Source organism: Sander vitreus, chromosome 6 (genome assembly GCF_031162955.1).
Source record: "Sander vitreus isolate 19-12246 chromosome 6, sanVit1, whole genome shotgun sequence".
NCBI classification, from domain to species: Eukaryota; Metazoa; Chordata; class Actinopteri; order Perciformes; family Percidae; genus Sander; species Sander vitreus.
This window is the reverse complement of record NC_135860.1, coordinates 32,634,309-32,658,909: the sequence shown is the minus strand read 5'-3', so window position 1 is coordinate 32,658,909 and position 24,601 is coordinate 32,634,309. Positions and strand designations below refer to the sequence as shown.

Sequence of the window (24,601 nt, the reverse complement as noted above, 5' to 3'; positions counted from 1 at the left end):
TGTGTTATTGAATGTCATGGGCCTACATGAGAAAAGAGAGTTGTGGAACAGAGGCCTGTTTTGTCTGGTGAAATGAATTTGTGACCAGGGAGCTAGCTAGCCACCTAACAAATGAGAAACAGGTTTATACCCAGACAACAAAACAAAATAACATGGATTACTTTGTCCTCTAGAAAGAATGAGTATGGGAAAGAAAAAGAGAGAGGTACACAAAGTTGAACTGCAGTGAGCGAGAGTAGAAAAAGAGCGTAAATGAGTTAAAGAGAGAACAGAGAGACAAAACAGCATCCCTGCCAGGGCAGTGCGGGCTAACCCATGTAACATGAGGGAATTATGGAGGCTTTAACAGCTGTCTGCAATGCTCTCCTCCTTGGCTCCCTCTCTCTGACAAAAGAAGCAAGGCAGTGCAACATCAAAGCTCAGATTTGCAAGTCTAAAAAGTGGTTTGAGAGCTGGAAGAAGGTACAGAGAGAAGGCATTGTGTGGGTCCGTGGTTGACAGCGGAGACGTTAAGAGGTTTATGCTTGACTAACATTGTTCTATAGTTCTCCCTCTGGTTTCTACCAAGGCATCTCAGACATCCAGGGCCTCAAGGGTTCCAGGAGATGCAGACGCGGCAAGTGTTTGCACCAAATGACAGGAGATGACAAAAGGAGCACTGTCTGAGAGGAGAGAGGTTTGTAGACCGCACGCTAGGGGGATGAAGGAGTCAGTGGTCCAGGACCCTTGAAAGGACAGAGACCTTGTCTCAGTCTACGAACACAACACAAACAAAGGCTTGCCCTGGGCTCCTGTAGAAATACAACAGAGGGAGACTGTTGTAACATGCTGCATCTACATTCAGTAGATACTGTATACTGCACTCACATATACAGTACAGACAGAGGCATACATAGATTTGCCCATGGCATGTTCAGAATAATATCCACCCAAACAGCCATCCCTTCTACTCGCTTATAACCAGAGCTGCAAAGATCAGATCATTAGTTGTCAACTTTTAAACCAACTATTTTGATAATTGATTAATCACTTTGGCTTATTTTATTATTATTATTATTTATTTTATTATGACAAAAGTATGAATAATGATGATGACGATGAATAATTTTATTTTGGTTAACATACATGAAAGAAACTTTCAAAATTATTTCCCACAATTTGCCACCGTAGCGAACTGAAAAAGGACTAGGCTTATTTTGCCTATCCTATAATCCCCATAAAATCCAACAAAACTAAACTTGAGTCCATTCTTAGTAATTTTACATTTTAATCAAATTACTTCATAACCCTTAATTATTTTAGATTTTAAAGGTGCAATATGTAATACTGACGGCTAGTGTTTAAAATAGTTACTGCAGTACAAACTGAAAATACTGCAGAGAGTCGTCTCCCCCGCCCCGTCCTCCCCAGACTCCAAGTTCATGGAGGTTGCCAGGCTGAGACCGCAGCATCCACAACTAGGCCTGGCAAACTCAATTCCTTTTAATTCTCATTTCTTAATTCTCTAACTCATTATTCTGAGTCACTCACTAAACTGATCCGGGTTGTGCGAGTCACTTGAGTCAGTATTGCTACTATAGGCGAACCGAAGCGAGCTTGCAATGTTTCGGACTGTCTGCTCGACCTAATTGCATTTTAACATGCTACATTTATACACCAAAACCTACAGTAGGCCTAGCTAGGCTACGTGCAGAATATTGTATCTTATTTCAGAAGTGAAAGAATGGCTTTTGTTGTGGATTTGCTTTAGCCTGAGCTCATAGCTGGCTCATAGCCGGCTGATTCGTGCGATTGACTGACTCACGCGAGAACTCATGAGTCATCAACAACTCATGAGTCATCGACAACTTATGGGTCATTGACAACTCATGAGTTCCCGAGTTAGTCCTATGGTCTGCGAGCTTGCAATGTTTCCGAGTCTGAGTCTGCGTGTCGGGAAGTTCCTATAACCTGTCTCGGACGGTCTCTCTGCTCACTCAGTCGCTTGAGTTGACTTGTGGAGTTGTTTTTGCCTACGAACTTGTAAGTTATTAAGCTTTTGGCAGCTAAGATGGCTAGGACTAGTAGTAGCTAATGTTGCAAGAGGTTTGTGTGTGGTGGTGTTACCATTTTAGATTGAATTGTAGTAGGACTCAACTGATCCGAGTTAATGATACTAGAGACTCGCGACTTATGAGTCAATTTAAAGACTCAGGTGAAAGATCCGATTGAATCACGACTCAAACAGGTTTATCCACAACAATGTTGCTAGACGCTTGTCTCACATAGCCAGACATTACCTCACAGCACAGCAGAGTAGCTAACGTTAGATGCTGGCTATATTGACAGTCATAAAAGCCCGTGCTCACGCGGAGCTCTGTACCCAACTGACAGACACGCTTTTTTTCGGCTTAGAATTACGGTAGGAACCGCTAAAAATACCATTACCTTGCCGTCCTTTCCCCCCCGACTGAACACACTTTATTGGCTTAGAATTACGGCAACAATCGCTAAACACACTGCAAACTCAAGGTCCTCTCTTCCTGATTTACAGCCCCCCCTCTCTTGGCTTAAAATAACTCACCATTGTCGGCTACGGCAGCTGAACAGGCTACACGTTGTAAACAGCCGTGGCTGCTTGCCTGGTCCTCCGATAACGTTAGCAGTTAGCAGGGTTAGCACGGCGGCTTTAGCCAGGACCGGTCGGGATCACTTAACTGGCTGTGTCTCAATTGTTTTTGCGAGTAACCAACTTGGGTACTCTAGCTATATAATTCAATGTGAGTAGCTACACAAATATTGAAATGACATAAAATACCCGTCCCTTAGCTGTGATAAATTAGCCTGAAGCCAATGGTTAGCTACCTGTTCAGGAGGAAATTAGCCAACTCGGCTCTAAGCTGTCTCCATCTTTCAAATACATCTCCAATATTTACCCGGGGTTGTTACGTCTCTGGTCACGCAACTGTTAGAAACATGCCATTTTTTTTTTTTAGGTCGGGTAGAATCAATCTCCGTTGATACCGTTGGTTTGTGTGCTGCTTTCATGGCTGTACTAACATTACAGCTGTAGCGCTCTGGGTTTATGTTTTTACAGGTATATCTGGTAACCCGGCCTGGTTATCAAACTGGGCAGTTGATAAGAACACATAGGAGAAAATACTGGCATTAGCATTGTTGTCAGAAAAGATAGTATTTCATCTTAGCCTTAATCTGATGACACATTGGGGTCATTTTTTTTATTTCTTACAGTAAATACATTACATATTGGACCTTTAAAGCTTTTTTGAAACTCAACAGAGACATACACATTTTCAACTCATTAAGACAATTTATAGATCAAACAACTATTCGATTGATTGAGAAAATAAACGACAGATTAATCGACGATATAAATAATCGTAAGTTGCAGCCCTACTTATAACTGTTCATGACATTATAGCCTATCCCTGCTTACACTGTGCAGGAAAACATTAGCCCAGTGGAGGGCTAATACATACCGTACATGAACACATTTGTTCAGACAAACACAAATACAAGTGAACAAAAGGTGGTACGTTCTTGATCACAGGCTGACTGGGCAAGAGGAGTCCTCAGTCACCATACTCTGACCACAACTAGAGTGCCGCTGAACTACCAGCAACTGTAGGCTGACTGCAGTAACTCAGACAACATGAATGCAATTGATGTCTCCACTGGTTTGACAATGCAATGCATAGTGCAATGTAACACTTCACTACAGAGAGGAATGGTTCACTACAATGAGACCACAAGCTCTCCCACTAAAGAACAAATGCAGCATGGGTTAACCCTATACAGCTACCCCTAACCACACAGTGGTGGATTCTGTAATGAAACTGAGATCCAGGAAAATGTAGAAAACATATCACCACAAATGGTCATACACTAAAAAAAAAAAAACATCTCCTGCTTCCAACTCGGGTGCCGGTAACGCATGTGCATTAGTGTCTTTCACTGGCTCTGCCTGGCTGACAGCCAACACACATAAGTGGCACAAAACCAACATCTTGGTACGGCTTCCTGGTGGTTCTCAAACATATGTTGGACATAATATAAAAAATGTTGATACTGTACTTCAAATGCAATTTTTTAATGCATGCAAAGTGTCCTATGAAAGGCTTCATGGTGGATGTACAGTATATGGCGAGACGCCTTTCTGGGTCCCAGGGTGTCATGTGACCTGTAGTTCCCACTGTGGCCACTACGCCAAAACCACCATGCAGCCCAGTGCTGTCCCTGTGGGATTGGTCATACAACACTAAGGTGCTGTCCGTGGTGCTGAACCCAGGGCAGCACCAATGGGACCACAACGCTCACTGATTCTTCACCTGCACCTCCCCGTCTTTAGATTGAGGAGAGAATCAAACAGTGAGCTGGTTGAGTCGGGCAGACACTGTATAGATCCAGCCCGATTTCAGTCAGAAATTTTGGTCGGTTGTGTTGCAGCTTAAGCAGTTCCACGGTTTTGGTTTCCATCATGCCTGCAGTCAAAAGATCCTTTACAAACTGTAATAAGCTTGTTCTAATGTTATTTGAGTAGTATTTTACATGATGTAGCTAAAAGTGTAGTCTTAAGACAAGACTGTCTGCATCTTACAGCAATCTGCGACTTTATATTCTTCTTACTTTCCGCTCACAGCAGAATTGCAGAAATGAATGTGACTTTCTCTCATGTTCTCAACACTGTTGAGTACACAGCCGTCTTCTTTGATGAAACTGTATCGGAATGTTTAGTGGACAGAACGGGCCGTGGATTCTATGCCTACGTTCAGTGTGAGCACCAATTGATCTGTACCGTGTGAGCATAAAAGTCAGAGGTTTTGGTTGTGTAAAGAGGCTAATTAAAACGTGTAATGTGAGTCAACACAATTAAGAAGTTCAATAAAAAAAACGCAGCGTCAGTCCAGCTTTAATGATATGGAGCCGAGAGGAAGGGCGAGCACGTCTCTGGGGGCAGCCGACCTGTCACACGGGATACACCCAGCACTGGAGAGCTGGTCAGTGGGTGGATGCTGGTCAGGTGGTGGTCTCATTCACTCTTTGATCCTTGCCCAGAACCTCCCACTGTGGGTGAGGCTCTTCCATTAATTTAAAAGTCATTACATGTAAATGCAAAAGAAAATCAATATAAGCTACACTTATTACATTGCTGTCTGTCCCACAACTGCTCTCGCCAACCAAACAGCTTGTGAAAATGACACTATTTGTCCTGGTGTCGCCTTTTCAATGTGCTATATCCAAGACATTCTGGTCTGTTAAACACAGTGGAAACACAAGAAAGAACCAGAAGACTTATGGGTTGTTAAAAGTTCCGGTTATGGTGTGGCCGGGTTAGCTCAGTTTGTAGAGCAGGCGCACATATATAGAGGTTTACTCCTCGACGCAGCAGCCACGGGTTCGACTCCGACCCTTTGCTGCATGTCATTCCCCCTCGCTCTCCCTTTTCACGTCTTCATCTGTCCTGTGGAATCAAAGGCCTAAAATGCCCCAAACTAAGTTCTGGTTACGGGAAGCTGCAGAATGTTGAATGCATAAAAAGTGCTAAGAGAATTTAGGAGTGTCCACAGGGTTTCAGATTTGAACACTTTTACCTCTTCTACCACATAAAATGTAACTTTTATGGGACATTTCATCCTTCACTTACACACTGAAACAAAAAAAAGACAAGTGTACACTACACTGTGATGTTAAAACTGACAATTTTCACAATAATTTCAAATTGACTTTAACTATACACAAAGTAATGAAGAGCTTGTCAAAACAAAAGACATGGCCACAGTGAGAGACCTCATTCTGTAACTGACATCATACTGTAGTACAACACGGGTTGGTGAACTTGTTAAGACTGGGATCTCAATTGAATAAATCTGCTGTCACAATGTGGCCCAGGGTCATTAAAACATACCAACACTTTTGTCATGTGGAGACCAAACAGAAACAGTTCTGCTGGCCAAACAGGGTTGCAACCCGTGGTTTAGGACTCTTTGTTGTAGTTTCAAGGCCACGGATTTGATGGCGAGGATGAAAACATATTTTTCAAACTGCTAACACATTGGCATGTTTAAAAAGATTTACATAGAAAAACAAATATGAGATTCTAGCTGCTCAGCTCTCATCAACATGATAATTAAATTAATCTCCTCATGTCAGAGTGAGAGCTTCCTCTGGGACAAACTACACACAGAGTGGAATTACTCAAACATATACACACACACACACACACACACACACACACACACACACACACACACACACAGAAAATGACAGACCAATGGCTCATCAGATATACAACATGGAATCAAAACAAAAATCTCACAGCATGTCAGTTAGAGTGAGAAAGCAAAGTCTTCTAAATAGTAAGCTGAGTTTGGAGGGATGAGCAGCTATGAACTGTACAGAGATGAAAAGAAAAAGTGGGTGGTGAAGGTAGAGACCCACTGTCCACCCCGTATTTCTCATGAAAAGCGTGGCTGTGGTAGAAAGCTGGGGAATGTAGGACATTGTTTTACAATGGTTGAATTACAACCAAATGGTTGGTTGCAGAAAGACGAGAATGAGTCCCCAGAATATCTTGATTTTAAATATTACTGGCAACATTATGTTGAAACCTTTTCTTTGGAAGAGAAGATAAACATGAAGTTCAGACCTTCTCAGATTATAATCGTATTAATCACTAATCAAGCCTGCTACCAACAAGCACTGCTGGGCTCCAACCCTCCAGTGACATATAATAAGAATAAAGACTAACAAAAGGCCAATACCTCTTTGTTTTTTCTTAACTTTATTTCTATGGTATTATTTAAGCTGTGCTGACTAAGGGCGCGTTCCGGAGATTGTTTTGGGGTTGTGCGGCGGTGGGAGTGTCACTTAAATGGCCAGTTTGTGTGACGTAATGTAACGCCCCTATGTAGCACAAGTAGACTTTATATTTCAAAATCAGTGTTTTCCGTCAGATCGTTTATAATTCTCGACATGTCTGACCGCATTTGGAGGGAGCTTTATTTCACGGAGAAAAAGAGACAGAGCGACTTTGCTGTGGCAGGAAACCGTCAGCTGTTACACAACCTCCTAGGCGGTTAAGTGCTTGGGTTTCGTTTTTTATTCTTAAAGTGTATTAACACTTTATTGTGGCAGCGATTGAGACAGTGGTGTTTCCTGTTAACTGTACAGGACTCTCACACCGCCTAATAACGGACTTTCAAGTCTGATCGCCGGTGACATGATTGACCACCGCAGGGCAAAGTCGGGTTGCGTTTCACCAAAAGTCTCAACTTTTCACTGCAGGCTCAAATCAATTGGAAAGACTTGCGTTTTCCAGAACCGCCTGAAGACCGCCTGAGTTTATGTGAATGCAACCTAAGAAGGGCAAGTCCCCCTCACTCACCATGGACATATTACTATGCAACCTGGACCAAGAATGTGAATCGTGCATAGCTGAATAAGGCTGTGACCTCGCCCAACGATGACTGTTCTGTTTGTCTGAGGTTATCCTACCCAGGAACACATGATGATGATAATCATCCTCTAAGGACTGACTTAGCTTCTGACCAACTGACTCACATGCAATGTCTATCTTGTTGCCAAAGACACAAAATAAAAATAAATAAAATAATAAGTACATAATGCATCTTCAAATGTAATCCAATATATTTGCCATTTCCTGACAAAGGCTTTGTCTTAGGAATCACTATGGTGAATTTGGGGGTTGTTTCAGAAGACATGCCTGGACAAGATCAAGAGTGTGACAGTACAGGATACATGACTGTACTGCATGTGAATGTGAGCCGAGACACAAACCATCATCAAAATGTAACTCAGTGAGCAGCCAATGTTTAACCTTTGCCTGATGATACAGTGTTCATTTTCTTTTCATTACCATAATAATGCCGACAAGTGCATGTCAGTGTAAAAAGGTCAGCTTTCCTTCTGGACCTTACCCAGCTCTAAGGGATAATCAAAAGGAAAGTGTAGGTTTTCTCCAGGGATCAAAATGGACAACAGTCTCTTTCATCGGCTTCTCTCTCTCTCTCACTCTCTCCCTGATCGGTCAATGTGAGGGTTAACATGATTGGAGCTAATATCTCTCAAAGGGTCAGCCCAATCTACTGCAGCCAAAGCCACGATCTTGGATGAACAGCACAACTACACCACTTCACTTGAGGGCAGTGTTTCTTAAACAATGGGTCAGGACGGTGAAATATGAAATCCTATTTGACAAAAGAACAGATACATTTTAGGGAATAAATATACCTATTTTGAAAACACACACACACACACACACACACAATACCTCCCTGTCATGCCTGCTTCCAACAACACGGCCAATCTAACCACAAACTAATAGTCCTGGGCTGCTATCTCCAGCACATTACCCCTGGGAACCACACACACACACACACACACATATATACACATGGACCAATACCACGCACAAACAACACCAACACACAAAGACACACATCCAGAAAGAGAGGGGGAGAGGTCTCCAGTAAAAGCCTGCTCCTGGAATAAATTACAATTTATTCAAATTGTGAATATTCCTTGTAGGCACTTAAAAAGTCCTTCCCAAATCTAGGGGGCTTTTTACGCCCCTCTCCCTGCTAACCACACTAACCACAGGGATTTCCATCAGCTAGGCTGCATCCTGTACCAAGCAGCCAGATATTTCAACCATCCACACCACACCACACCACACGCCAGAGCCCTGAAAAACAGCAGGGTGGGGACAGTGAGTTAGTTTGTGTGTGTGTCAGATAGATATAAACTGTACTTTATTATAGAAAGTGTGTAGTTATACACATGATCATCCCGGAGTTTTATAATCGATGAATCAATCTATTTGTATCTATATATCTACTGTATGTTTCTGTTCTCCCATATATATATACACAGTACTGTGCAAATGTTTTAGGCAGGTATGAAAACATGCTGTAAACTAAGAATGCTTTCAAAAATGGAAGTGTTAATAGTTTATTTTCATCAATTAACAAAATGCAGTGAATGAACAGAAGAGAAATGTAAATCAAATCAATATTTGGTGTGACCACCCTTTGCCTTCAAGACAGCATCAGTTCTTCTAGGTACACTAAGTTTTTGAAGGAACTGGGCTGGTAGGTTGTTCCAAACATCTTGGAGAACTAACCACAGATCTTCTGTGGATGGAGGCTTCCTCAAATCCTTCGGTCTCTTCATGTTCTCCCAGACAGACTCCATGATGCTGAGATCAGGGCTCTGTGGGGGCCATGCCATCACTTCCAGGACTTCTTGTTCTTCTTAATGCTGAAGATAGTTCTTAATGACCATGGCTGGATGTTTGGGGTCGTTGTCCTGCTGCAGAATAAATTTGGGGCCAATCATACGCCTCCCTGATGGTATTGCATAATGGATAAGTATCTGCCTGTATTTCTCAGCATTGAGGACACCATTAATCCTGACCAAATCTCCAACTCCATTTGCAGAAATGCAGCCCCAAACTTGCAAGGAACCTCCACCATGCTTCACTGTTGCCTGCAGACACTCATTATTGTACCGCTCTCCAGCCCTTCGGCCAACAACCTGCTTTATGCTACAGCCAAATATTTCACATTTTGACTCATCAGTCCAGAGCACCTGCTGCCATTTTTCTGCACCCCAGTTCCTATGTTTTCGTGCATAGTTGAGTCGCTTGGCCTTGTTTCAATGTCCGAGGTATGGCTTTTTGGCTGCAACTCTTCCATGATGACCACTTCTGGCCAGACTTCTCCAGACAGTAGATGGGTGTACCTGGGTTCCGCTGGTTTCTGCCAGTTCTGAGCTGATGGCACTGCTGGACATCTTCTGATTTCGAAGGGAAATAAGCTTGATGTGTTTTTCATCTGCTGCACTAAGTTTCCTTGGCCGACCACCGCGTCTACGATTCTCAACGTTCCCTGACTTATATATACTGTAAGTATAAGTAATATACTAGAATTATAAGAATTGATGCTGGTTTGAAGGCAAAGGGTAATGACACCAAATATTGATGTGATTTAGATGTTTTTTTGGTCACTCACTTTGCATTTTGTAAATTGATAAAAAAAAACTTTTGCACAGTACTGTATATATAAAGAAAGAAAATCATATGTTAAAATAAATAATAAATGTATCTAACAATTGGGGGTAATTGTCAGTGTTTATAAACCTCTTCACCTTGGCTGGCAAATGCTGGGGTGTGAAGGCATGCTCAGCCTGAAAGAGAGAAATTAGACTGAGAAGCCTGACAGAGTCCAGGCCTTAGGAAACATTTTATCACTGTGTGTGTGTGTGTGTGTGTGTCTGTCAGTGTGGGTCTGGGTGTGCACGTATGGGTATAAATTGTTAGACCACAGTGGGCTCTAAGGACGTGACTGCCTCAATCGACCCTTTTAATGCATCTTATGGTTATGACTGACAGCAGAAACAGGGGGGAAGAGAGAGTGGAAGGGAGACAGAGAGAAACAAAGGAGCACTGAGAGGATGTGTGACCGGAGCTGAGGTTCACGTTTCACTGCAAAAACACTCGGCATGAGCGTTCTTCTGAGAGAAGTGACAGATATTCAGAGGTATGTCAACATCGTGGGAAGTGTACACTGGTTAGACCGCTCAGGATCACACACATTAGGCACTCTTCTTTCACAAACAGAGACACAAAGGCACACACAGGAGATTGCAGGATTTTAAATATGCCTCCCTGTTTTAGTTCAAGCTGAAACAGCAGCAGGCCTGTTCATTTAGGAAGTTCTTTCCTCTCTCTCCCGACTCGTTCAGGGCTATATCAACGGACTGGCAATAACGGAAGATAGGATTAAAGGATTTAATGTATGATAATAAAGCATAGTTGGCACATCTACTCATCTATACTTCCTTTATACGTTGCTTGTCCATCATAAACAGAGAGAAATGGGGAAGGTGGGAGGGACAGCAAGATAGCGAGCAGACACATTTTTGGCTGTGTTGCCACTGTAGAGTTCTCTCGGCCAATCCGTGAGTGTTAAGAGCATGGCTCATCCTTTGCCCTTGCTTCCTTTTTTCCATGTCCTCCCGTTTTCTCAAGTAGGCCTGTACTGTATCCCCCTTGACAACTGCTTGCTACCCTCCTTTTGAATTTCTCATATTTCACTGTCCATTCTGCCTTCATTCCTTCTTCTTCACTTCCCCCACGTCTCTGTCTCTCCCCCCATCTTCCTCTTTTCAAGATGATTTCATGTCCAGTGGGTTCTCGGGGGAGCCGGAGAGAGAAAGGGGACAGATTATTTTACAACAGCAAATTAGTAGCTTTGGTGTGTGTGTGTGTGTGTGTGTGTGTGTGCGTATGTGTGTTTGTGAGAGGGAGAAAGAGAGAAAGAGAGAGAGAGAACGTTTTTGTGCCTGGGGGACAGGTCAGCTGGGACACGCATCATACCAGAGCTATGAGGACAGGCTGATGGTCTGCCTTCTTGACAGGCCCCAGGTCTCCCAGTGGAGACAAGATTGGCCATGAACAACAGGGGCGGGGGATATGTACTTCAGTATGTGTGTGTGTGTGTGTGTGTGTGTGTGTGTGTGTGTGTGTGTGTCAGGGACAAGGTTGGAAGGTAGAAATAGATGAACAGAGTAATGGTACTAATGGTAGTTAGGTGGTTAAGAGAACTAGGAGGATAAAATGAAGGCAGGGGGAGCCATGACCTCACATCAACAGAGTGGACAGAGTCAAACCAGGGCTACCAACAGAGCAATGTGACCCTGGATAATGTAGGAAAGGTAAACGGTACACACAAGAGAACTGTATGAATCGTAATGAGAAGGGACTGGAATGGCCAAAGAGCAGACCGGACCAGGCCAGATGTGGAGAAAGGCTTCAGGGATAATCCAAAGGCCATGATCCCAAATGAGAGTACAGCACTTGCTGTGGTGTGACAGAGATATAAAGGACTAAGTCGCTTTCTAGCCAGAGTCCAAGACAGAACATGATAGCCAGACGGAGGCCAGTGGCAGGACAAGCCAGACAAGAGCTAATGAGCTCAGCTAGTGTGGACGTAAACACCAGAACACAAGAGTGTGCTGGGGGGATTGAGAAAGGGACAAGGACAGCGCTGGGAGGCTGTGCGCTGTTATTGGAGAGCGGTAAAAGAAAAACACAAATGTCAAAGTGAGACCCCAAAACAGAGTGGAGGCCAGAGACTTCCCAGGTCTACTGATCTCATCGAGCTGATGGAGGTGAAGCATCAGGACTAAAGAGAATTGGCCTGAGTGGACGTCAAGGGAATATTGTACAGCTATGTTCTCTAAACTACGGTTTAGGGTGTGTGGGCTGAAATTGGTTTTGGCCAGTGTCTGGTGGGTCCCTACAGCGCATGGCAAGAAAAGACACAGAATACTAGGCCCTGCATTAGCACATCCCCAGTATGAGTGAGCTAACTGCACTGTGGGTCCCAAGCTGAAAAGTGTTACATGGAGGGGTTACAGCATTACACTGTTCAGATGCACTGCAAGCTGTTGTTTAACATGGTTATTCGACGTTCCATTAAAGAGAACCTGGAAATTATGAAAGTTGAGACTCACTATCTCAATGGTGAGTGGAGTTAGATTAACAAAGGAAAAAGGAGGAGATAACGGGAGAGGCTGAGGGGTTTAGAGATGAAGTTTAAATCCACAGATTTGGTAGAAAATGTGTATAAATATACAATAACAGCACAAATGGGCAGCCTGAGTGTAAGTGTAGGGTAGGACATAGGATAGGAGGTTGGTAATATAATTGAAAAATAGGCAAGAGGCCATGGATTTATGGCAAAGTCTTGGAGTTGGAGTGGAGAGCAGGCTCACAGATAGAAAGAGGAAAGATGGGAGAGTATGGAGGTCTGGGGAACAATGACTTGTGATGATCAGAGTTGTTTTAGACACTCCAAAGCATCATGGGTCTTAAGCAAAACAGCACGACCACTTAAGACTCCGTCTAGAAACTGATTTGTAAGAGCTACAAAAACACACTTGCAGGACCATTAAAGAAATACAGCCCTTTCTCTTATCAGTGCCACTATTATTATAACCCCGAAATGTAATTCGTGTGTGCTACAATTTGCTGAGGCGGACACATTGGCAGGCATTTTATCATCAAGTTTAATAAGTTAGCTGAGTGTTTTTGGCAAAGTTGCACTATTTCTTATTTATCTAGTTTCACAAATCATGTTCATCTAGAGAACACATATTTCATATACCACAAACACATGATGTAATAATACATGACAGAACCATCTTGGAATCACATTCTTCATCTATGATGACATTTGGCCCATTCGGACAATCTTTCTTCCAAAACATCCCTGAAAATACAGAGGTCATTTTAAATCACAGCTAAAATGAGATGCGGTATTCGCTGTGCTGAAATGCCAGATTGCCACTCTTCAAGTGTGTGTGTGTGTGTGTGTGTGTGTGTGTGTGTGTGTGTGTGTAAGCAAGAGTGAGGTAAGAGCACAGATTAACCATGGTTGATGATTAATACAACTTGACTTTCTGACTTACTGCGAGCAATTATGGCCATGTCTTTTCTCAAGCTTGACTTTCTCACACTCGCCGTGGAACACATGGGGGTCCTGAAACATGTGCGCACCAAACACACACACATATGCCACAGATCGCCAGCCCACCCCTCCGCTCAACCTCAAAACCACAAAGGGTTAAATATAATCAATCTTCTTTAACAATGCTGTCAGGGCACTGTCTGAAAGCGCTAACAGAAACACACAGATAGTGGCTGCATGCTGATGACGGTGTGTCCGGTGTGTGTGTGTGTGTGTGTGTGTGTGTGTGTGTGTGTGTGTGTGTGTGTGTACTGTATACCTCTGTCAGTCTGTGTACAGAATGTGTATGCTTAAGTCAATGAGTATGGATTTGTACATGTAAGCCTTTTTTAAATATATACTTACGTGATGTGTGTGTGCGCATGTAGTATATGTGTATCCAGTGTGTGTGTGTGTGTGTGTAAGTTTATGTAGGTACCATCTCTGTATTATGTGTACTTACGTGTACTACTTGTGCTACAGTAATACTCTATTTACTGTAGATGTGTGTGTGTGTGTGTGTGTGTGTGTGTGTGTGTGCGTGCATGCGTGCTACCTGAGGGTACTTGTGGGATCTCCAGCTGTACTGGTGGCTGTGGAGGCTGGCCAGCAGCACATTCTCATCAGTGTCCACCTGGCCAAAGCGCAGCGTCTCGTGGGTGTCGTTACAGATCACATAGTGGCTGTAGACCAGTTCCTCAGCCTCCAGGTTCCCATTCTGAGAGAGAAAACAGGGGGGGTGAGGGGTTGTGGAGGTATTAGTGAATGGATGGATAAAGAGAAAAAGAAAGTAGAATAATAAAAGAGTTAGCAAATACTTCCAGGTGTGTATGTTTATGGTGGGTGTATATAATGTACAGTATGTGTGTAATGTGTGTGTATAAATACATTTACAGGTGTCAAAAATGCATGTATTCTCAAATCTCAAAAATGCACATCTTGGTAGTGCAGCTGTCAGTCAGTAGGAGAAAGAGATGAGTGTTAAGACCCGTGGGTGCAACACAACCTCAACAGGGGAGTGAATCATATCACAGTCTGACAGCTATCCAGGCTGAAGCAGCTTAGACTGGGCTTTGGGGCCAAAGCTACCCCTTGGTCCCACATAAAACCTCCAGGAGGCCTTTCTGTTTACCAAAACTCAACTTTTTCACATCCTTCTTTGAGCAGCTAAATTGTGGTCGTGAGATAAACAGGGTTGCAGATGTCAACTTATTTCAAATGGCAACTTCGTTTGTGTGTGCATGGGTTTTCCTAACATTTTCTCAATGCTTGGAACAAAGTTGGCAACTACGTAGGCATTCCTGTTAGTTACAGTCATCAATATATTGTGGTTTGTTAGGAGAAAACAATATGGTGGAGTCTGGCCCACCTACAGCAATGGGTCAATGAGAAAGCCTCACAGAAAACTCAAGTCATGCGAGTCGTGCAGGGATGCTGTCCACTCATACGTCACCTTGCATGCAAGAGCGAAGAGCTCACTGGCCTGCGATTGAAAACACTGGTTTAAAAGGGAGAGGGGAGTGTGTCAAGTCTCCTGCATACAGGAATTCAAGTACACAATTTCAAAACAGCACATAGTTTGCATGTGAGTTGGATAGCGAGTGCGTGGGTGCATGTGCATGTGTACGTTTTACTTGAGCTCCTTCCAAAGGCTCTCAGGTCCTGATGGGATCTCTCCTGCACACCCCTCCCTGACTCTTGACGCACATGACTGTGGTTCAGAAAGCTTCTCAATAACTACTCAACTATCCTAACAAAGAGGGACCCCAGCCTGCTGTATACTTTTAAATGGCAGGGGGTTGATGGTTGATGGTTAAAAGAGGCTGGCAGTAAAAGCTCAGTTTGACTGCCAAGCACGTTCAGGGTCCTGGGGTTGTTGATGCTATTGAAAACGGATGGGAAAGTTTACACCATTAAAAAGAACACTTGATGATAGATGTGAGAGAGAGAGGCAGAGAAAGAGAGAGCAAAATATAGACGGGACAGCTGCGACAGTGGGTTCAAATCCATTTCCAGTTTTATAGTGGAACACTATCTGTGCTCCCTTTCGAATCTGACACTGCGATTTACAAACTTCCTGCTGCCATCTTAAGATGCCATTGCTAAGCCCACTCTTTGATGGTATCGTCTTTCCGCTCCGATTCATGAGGCAACACGATACACACGTCAGAAAAGCTTCCTGCAATAATCATAATCACTCTCTGTCTATCCAGGGTCTTTAAGTGGACAAATATTAAGACAAAGATATTTAAACAGTCAACACGTTTTTCTTGTTAAAGAGCACAAGATGACAGCTCTTTCTTCAGATGCAGTCCTACCAGGAATCAAAGGATCCATTTCACTAATCCACCCAGATACTATTACTTAAGTTTTCACAGAGTCTAGCCCAGATCTGCATGGCAGAGTGGCACATATATAAATGGCAAGGTACAGTAAAATGTCTGGAAAACAGATTGTAAATAATGACACCCACTCAAAAGAAATACTCATGAAACAAGACTCCGTGGAGGAGATAGTGAAACCTGTAAAAGGGACATAATAAAAACAATAATCAGATCTACAATCACCTATAGACTCTGCTATAGATGACCCTCGCCCACACATCTGCTACAAACAGGAACCTGATCTCTCTATCACTTTCTTTCCGGTTGCAAAGGAACATGGGAGGAACGAGGGGGGCGGGGGAGAGAACACAAGGGAAAATTCCTGTTGTCTCAATTGCACATGTAACAGCCTGTGAACGTTCTGTGAGAAAGCAGAGTGTGTAAATACTACTGGGCTTTTGTGTGGCTTTCCACCAAAGCCACTTCCCTGGGGTTAGGGGCTGGGGGGAGCAAAGATTGAAAGTGGGGCTAGGGACCGAGAATTGAAAATGGAGGCAAGGGGCCTGAGGTTAGAGTGGTGGGGGGCTGAGGTTGGGGCCATATGGGGCTATCGAGCAAGAAGAGGCAAATGAAGAGGAGGAAAAAAGAACTTTATTCTATATTCTTTTTCCTTCATCTTTTTTTAACCAAGAAACCCTCTAAAAATGTAACTGTACTAACTGTACTTGTATCTTCCTCTTGCAGTTTTATATATAACAGCTTAAGGTGCTGGCCAGCCCATTGGCATCAACATGGGGTTCAGCGTCTTGCTTAAGGACACGTGGCCCGGAGAACCCAGGGATCGAACCTCTAACCCTGGTTACAAGTGGACGATCCACTGGACCTTCTGAGGCGCAGCCAACCTCAATTCGGAGCAATCTACTTGTCGTCAGAACTGTTAGCGGACTTGTTTGAAGGTTGGAGCAAAAGGAAAACGCTGCAGTCGAGGGACGGAAGAGGAGGTGAGCCTGTTGCCTTGGGAACATGCTGAGAATCATAATAGATGGAATATACATTCATGTCAATATTAATGACAAGCCATCAGGCATGTGTACTTATGACTGCCAGAAAGACCTTGGTGATGTTATCATGTGTACAAGAGCAGTCCATGTTACCATGACTACAGCTGTATATCGTAACGTTTTATGGCTATATGAGAATAAATTACAACCATATACCAATCAGTGTCTTTTATTTCTATTTATTGCGATGCATCTGGAAGTGCTCCAGCTGTTCTGGTCGTGGTGGTCTGGTGTGACCATGTCTGGGTCGTGAGGTTTCAATTGTGTGGTAGTTGAGGAATCTTCTCCACGGTTCAATACTGACCCTACAGGCCACATCACAACAGGCCTGCCTGCCAGCCTTGACACCAGGAAACATGAAAATCACTGAAACAATTACACACGTAAGGATACATCCTTCTGTTGCGGAAGGACAGAGCCTGTTAACATTTCCAACTGCTTCTGATTACGTTTTCAATTAGGATCAAGTTGTTCTATGCATTGAGCAATGTGTGCATGAGTGTGTCTGGAATGTAAGCCTCTATCAGATCAAAGATACATTTTAGTTTAACTGGGCGGCCCTTTACATCCACCCCTATAGTGCATCTCACCACCAGACAGATTGTGCTTAATCGCACCCATACAAGGTTTTCTCACCGCGTAAAAGATTTTGTTTCAGTGAAAACCCCAAAAAGGGAAACAATATTCCATGATCTAAGTGTTCACAACTTTCTCTGAGGTGGACCAAATATTTAAAAAGACTGTTTTCTTAAAAAGGAAATCTGCCTTTTGTACTTGACCTCTCTCTACCCCTTACTCCAGAACTACCAAACCCACATGCAGCACATTTGCCTTATAATTATGGTGTGTTTTTTCCCTTGTGTTCCAAAGTAGTAAAGGCTGGAGGTAGTTAAAAGGTTCTGTACAAGTTACAAGGCTGCTGCTGTTTAGACCAATCAAGAAAATACAGCAGGCTTAATCATTTTATGAATCAATCCCATACCAGTGAACATGTAAATGCAGCCTTCAGGGTTGTTTTTTTTGACTGTGTAGTGTGCAAGTGAATAAGGGTAATCTGTGTGCGTTTGTGTGAGCATTGTATGCCTTTATTTTGGGTCTCAAGATTCTGGGCAAAGATGGCATTCCAAAAGCCAAATATATCACCCAATCAGTATCAGAAAAGCCTTAGCAAAAAGCATACGACCAACTAATATCCTAACTAATCATGCTTGGCATGTTATGTATCGCCCACCATGGATACCAACATGTCCAAAACACTCCAGTAAAGCTGTAATATGACCACTCGTTACAACACCACCAATGCTCGAAAGTCTTATTTATGGCTAAATTAACCAGCAGAAATAGGGAACATTCCGTAGCTTGCCTTACATGATGCAATGATGAAGCCAAGGGTCAATTATGACCGATTATCCAACACGGTCGGTAAGAGCTTTTGATGAGTCAATGATGCCACTGAGTGAAAACAAAGGTATTAAACTGCTAGCCAGAACAATCATTTCATAGTAGATTTCCTATACAGCTTGTTTAATTATTTTTTTCCACAGGTAAAAGACCACAGCTGCTCCTAGAAAAAAAAAAGTTATTATTTCTCTCACCTGGCATTGAGAATCTGTGTGCATGTAAAAACCTTGAGAGTACCTCACGTCTCCAGAGGCCAGTATATGAGTCAGCAGAGCCACAGCTGAGCCGAGCCGAGCTATGATAGGGCATACAAAACCAGAGAAGCCAGGGTGTGTGTGTGTGCTCGCAATAGACAAGTGGGTGGAGGACTATGGCCAAATTAAGTCTTGGCAGGCAGGTGTCACCACTCAAGTTTTACCGTGTTTTCATGGGCATCACTTCACACACAAATATCCTGGCTACCATAGGCAGTGCTGAGAGCTGTGAACTGAGAGATGACGAGGACCATAGGACTAGAAGCCCAGGAACAGACACACTGTAGCCTCTTAGTCAGAGTTTACAGCAAAGGGAAAGGCAGTTCCATCCTGCAAATTTTATTACCACTGGCATACAACCAAAACCTCTCTCTCATGAAATCCACTTTGTTGTGAGTTTGTTTAGCTGATACTCCATTTGGGACAAAAGAACATCTTTCAGCATATTCTCTAAATGTACATACAGTTTTCACGTATTTCCTCTACGGATTTACTAGCCCCTTGCTCCAAATATAATAGCTATATGCAAGTGCTAGCGATCAAACAACAGGGTAAATCCCTTGTTACCTTAAATGTCTCAATGCATCGGACTATTGAAATGTGCAAGTGAAAAAGTTATCCTCCAATACTTTGCAACCTAAGTGACCATATCACTGATATACACTTCAAATGCACCATGTAGCAGTAAAAAGTTGATCAAAGAGTGCCTTTATACAATATAATGTCAAATCAACTATTGTTCTTCAGATATTAGCTGTAAGGGGGGGGGGGGATTTAAAAAAACATCTTCAAAATCAGGACCCCTAACATGCTAATTATCCAAAAGCTCTGAAAGCAGTATCAATAATCTATCACACAGCACAGCTATGTGCCTCGTTTTTTTTTCCACCTCAGCTTATACTTTTTTGTATTCTTTGGAGTGTGGTTAAATATAAAGTGTATATAAAAGGTAACTCTCTGTTACCTGTTGCCAGCTGCGCAGGGCAGTGTCTACAGTGTGGATGGCATACTGGCTGATATTGAGGAACACCGGGTCCACAAACACTTTCAAATCCAATGTGGTGTCCTGGGGGCAGCATGTGGCTGTAGCCTGGCCCTGAAACACACAAGATATGAAATTAACTGGTTTCCACACTTCCTGACCAATGCTTTGAATCAAAAATATCTAGACAGACAAACCAGCATAAATAGCTGAGCTCTACCTGAAGTACACAAGGCTGGAGGAGCTGAAGGTGTGTTAGGTTTCTGTACTCCAGCAGCTTGCAGTCTAGCTGGGTGGAAAAGCTGAACTCCTGACAGTGTCGTGGTCCATTGCTCCACTGGCGTAGGAAGACCCGCGGCTCCCTAGCACCTGTCACCATGAACTCCTGTTCCTGAGGTAACTTCCTGTCTGGCAGGAAGGGACGAAGTTGTCGAGATGGAACTGGCAGAGTGAGACACAGATTCCGTATTATGAGACTGAACTTAGGGACATTATTTATCAAAACATGGTACAACTATCAAAATATCCAATAATACTCAACTTACAATAAAAAAGAACAACCATATTGCCACTTGGGACAAAAAAAAAAGAAGGAAATACATAGTTCCAAAAACAAAAGTAATGCATGTGTGCATCACTGTGGGTGTCACACAAGAGGTCAGACAGTTGTGTCTTCAGTGGACTCAAACAGAAGACAATAATAGATTATTATGAGTAATGATTTTTTGGAGGGTGCTGACAATTATTGCCACACTATAATGTTGAATGTAAGGGAGTTAAAAGTGAATGACCATTGGCTCTGTAATTACTGCTACCATGATGAACCAAAAAACACGAGAACAAGAAGGCTGAACCCCCCCCCCCCCACCCACCCACCAATAAAAGAAAAAGAAGGTTTGAAGTCACTTTGTGTCACGGCTATACTACAATCCCTCCTAATAAACCTAATACTCTTTAACTCAACTGACTCATTGACATAATGGGACATCATGTGCAATAATTATGTCATGGACATAATCATGAACATTCTCTACTAACCATGTGTTCCTACACTACCTACAGTAAACCTCAGATTTAAAACTGTAAATATGGGCGCCCGGATAGCTCAGTTGGTAGAGCGGGCGCCCATATGTAGAGGTTTACTCCTCAACGCAGCGGGTCTGGGTTTGACTCCAACCTGCGGCCCTTTGCTGCATGTCATTCTCCCCTCTCTCTCCCCTTTCATTTACTCAGCTGTCCTGTCAATAAAGGCCTAAAAATGCCCAAAAATAATCTTAAAAAAAAGAAAAAAGAAACTGTAAATACATATCTATATGCAACCCCATCTAGACTGATACCTGACGACAACCAGTTTATATTTTTATGCTCTATACCTGACTTTTGACCATTGTATATATTTTGGATATGCACCTTTTTGTTATCTTAGACTTGCATGTTTGCACTCTTTATATTTGCACTCTTCCCACTTTGTATTGCATTTGCTGTACAGCAATTTCCCTCAGGATAGATCAAGTTTGATCTTATCTTCAAACTCAGAAGAGACTTTGTGACTGGGTATTCTGTATCCTACCTGTGCCCAGCTGTTCTAGATGGTGGCAGAGATGAATGTCCAGCTGTGCTAGTTTAAGGGACACACCCAGGGAGGGGACAAACCACGGTGCAAAGCAGGAGTCCACACGAATGCAGGCTGCCAACACAATCGGAGACACCAACTGATCGCAGGGCAGCTGGGAACCAGACTCACTATCAGAACTGAAGGGGAAAGGAGATACAGCAGACAGTCACATTTTAACAGATTAAGTGGTATTTCTGACAGTGAAAACCAACAACTGAGCACTAAAAACACTAAAAGTGCAAAGAAATAAAGAAAAAGTGACTGACGGCACTCTTTGAATATGAAATTATATCAAATGAAAATAATGCTTTTGCCCAGTGAGTTACACATTGTGTGACATCGTCAGAAATCTACAGTGAGATTAATGCTACAATTATTCAGACAAAAGGGAATGAAAAGAGACAACAATATGGAGAGGGCCTCCTCGCTGTCCGAGGCTGTGAGTTTAGGTACATTATTACTGCCGCAGTTTTCCAGCAGAACCTCTCCATGGACATTAATTGCATGTCACGGTTGATGATGTTGAATGGAAGGTAATTGAAGTGAATGACCATTTGCTCTGTAATTTGCTGCTACCATGATCCACCATAAAACCTCCAGCAGGAAACGCTCAAGACCTTAAAAAATGCTGGTGCAGCAGAGTGCTCCTTAAAAAGATAAGCATCATATGTTGACAATTTTCATTACTTCCAGTTGGCAGGCCAGCCAAGTTATTTTTCTGGTGGAAACTAAAGTACGGCAGATGAAACGAGCGAGTATGGAAAGGGGAATCAATTTTGATCAAAAAAGACAAATAATTTAAACATAAAGGAAATGTAGTGTTTGGACTATGATTGTAATGAAACACAGATGTATATTTTGCTTTACACTGTATCTGGTACTGCAGACTTTTTTCTCTGTTTCTTTTCCTACATGTTTTCTTATTCCTCCCTTTCTGCTCCTCTGGAGCTCTCTAAGCCACACAGAATGTGGGCTTGGCAATTCTATTCCACTAAAAGTTTCCTAAATCCCGGGAGGAAGTAAAAAGGAGAGAGAGAGAAAAAAAAGAGAGAGAGTAAATTAAGATGAGGAAGAAATGAGAAAAAGACAGAAAGTCAGAAAAATGGACGAGTGAAGCACGGAAGAACGGGATGCCAGGTGAGACATAAGAGAGGTGTAGTGAGAAGAAGGGAGTAGAAGCATGCTTTTTGAGGTGTTATAGTGCTTGGCAGGCCTAGATCAACCTATCCCATCCCAACTCAACCCAGCCCAATCCAGACCAGGCCTAGGAACTTATGAGCCAACCCAAAGGGGGCTTTACTCTTCTTGCTTCCCCTCGATTAGATACACTCAAGGTAAGCAGGAAGGAATCCGGATGGGCCCTGACAGGCACTTGGTGTGCTGGGAAATCTCATTAGGCCGATCTGAACGCCTTCCAAGCCCGCTCCCTGCTCCTGCACACCAGATGTGGGGCGAGGGACACATTGCTAGTTCTTTGTGCTTGGCGGCCTGGGTGCGCTCTCTCTCTCTCTCTCTCTCTCTCTCTCTCTGCTTTCCCTCACATTGGACAGCGCACGTACTGCAGATACACGCTACGCTCTCTCTCATATACATGAGATGGTGTACAGGCATGCATACAGATACCTACAAGCACAGAGAAACAGTACAAGACAAAATACAGATTTCTACCCCACCTTTGCTCATCTTCTCCCTCTCCGTTTTTATTGAGTACTATTCTCCACAGGTCTGAGGCCACCAGCTCCTTCTGCTGGTCGGTGAGGCTGAGGCTGGGCAGCTGCAGCTGGCAGGCACTGCTCTCTGAAAGGCTGAACTCCCGGTATGGAACAAAGGCCTGCTGAAGCTCGTCCCAGTACTCTAGGCTGCATGGTACCTGGAAGGAAAGACACGGTGAACAACTTACATATGTAACCCCCAAATATGTATTTTATTTAGGCTTTTATGCATCCTCCCTATCCTTCTTAGGGGCAGCAGCATTGCCTAGTAATTACGGTAGTGTCCTTCAACTCTGATTCAAGCTCTTTTGAGAGTAAGGAACTACACTGCCCAGACACCCGACTCTCTGTGGCTGATTTCTCCTTTGAAGACATTATAAGAACTGACACATCATGTTGTCACTTATGTTGTATGAAAAGCATAACGCTAAAAGGCCTTGTGACACATTTACAACTTTTTTATGCAAAATGTAAAGTTTTTGTAAGGTTAGGGACTACATGAAAGGAAAATCCAAGTCTATGAGGGAGATTATTGCTGTTCATTGTAGTCCTTCAGCAGGGGATTGCTGCCACACCAGAAAAAAAAAACAGTATCACCATTCTAATGTGAAAGGTTTATTGTTCAACAAGTTGTTTTTAACATTATAACAAGATATTTTCACCTTGTTCAGACATACACACTTATCACGTTCTATATCTTAAAAACGTAATAACGTAAATTGTTATAACGTGAAAACACATATGCCTCAGATTCGATTTATTAATGGTCTTATTCCACACACCTTGCTCAATAACAGCAGAGTCTCTAACCAAGCATAAAAAACTTCATCAAATAGTGTATCTGTTTTTACTCATTATCCGTTTCCTCATTCATATATGACTTTCACGTTTAAACTATGCTAAGTTATGTTATAACGTCAAAAGGTTTTACGTTATATAACAATACATTTTCATGTTTAACATGAAATGTTTCACGTTATAACAACATAAATAGTATATTGTTAGAACGTGATAAGTTTGTATGCCGTAATAACGTGCTCATATATTGTTAATTAGATCAGGAAACCATTGTTATAACAATAAATGGTAACACTTTACTTGAAGGTATCGACATAATCGTGACATGACACTGTCATGAAGGTGTCATAAACCTTATAAACAAGTCATAAACGTTTATGACTTCTGTCATTAAGTGTCATTCGGTTTTTGTCATGACTAGTTGACAGTGATTGGGTTGTCTTGATTATGACAACTTGACATAATGTCATCTTGTTTAATGTCAAGTTTTCTTAATAAGGACACAAGGAATGTAATGTCAAGTTGTCATAATCAAGACAACCCAAACAATGTCAACTTGTCACAACAAAAACCGAATGACACTTAATGACAGCAGTCATAAATGTTTATGACTTGTTTATAACATTTATGACACGTTCATGACAGTGTCATGTCCTAGTTATGACAGTGTCATGTCACGATTATGTCGATACCTTCAAGTAAAGTGTTACCCAATAAACTTTTCACGTTTTAACGTAGCACTGGTCTGTTTTTTGATGTTCTGGCTGTGGCAGCGATATGCTTCTGTACAGTAGGAATGATTGAAAATGTCAGAGAGGATAACACCACCATCATCCCTGTACTCCCTGGTTAAATATCTGTGGGTCAAACAAAGCCTCTCCTCCGTCATACAGTCTGTGTGTTTCTAAACAAGGTACACGCC

At 42.7% G+C, this 24,601-nt stretch overlaps 1 protein-coding gene across 4 annotated transcripts in view; it reads right to left on the bottom strand.

Annotated features, from left to right (window-relative positions):
* vps13b (vacuolar protein sorting 13 homolog B) overlaps nucleotides 1-24,601 on the bottom strand; it is a 352,525-nt gene that overhangs the window by 44,965 nt on the left and 282,959 nt on the right. For all 4 annotated transcript variants that reach the window (XM_078253791.1, XM_078253793.1, XM_078253790.1 and 1 more), the window contains 5 exons: nucleotides 22,843-23,039; nucleotides 21,125-21,306; nucleotides 19,775-19,995; nucleotides 19,537-19,668; nucleotides 14,089-14,250 (listed from right to left, as the gene is read on the bottom strand). In XM_078253791.1, the coding sequence (XP_078109917.1) occupies nucleotides 14,089-14,250; nucleotides 19,537-19,668; nucleotides 19,775-19,995; nucleotides 21,125-21,306; nucleotides 22,843-23,039 (894 nt within the window). The remainder of the gene's footprint in view (nucleotides 1-14,088; nucleotides 14,251-19,536; nucleotides 19,669-19,774; nucleotides 19,996-21,124; nucleotides 21,307-22,842; nucleotides 23,040-24,601) is intronic.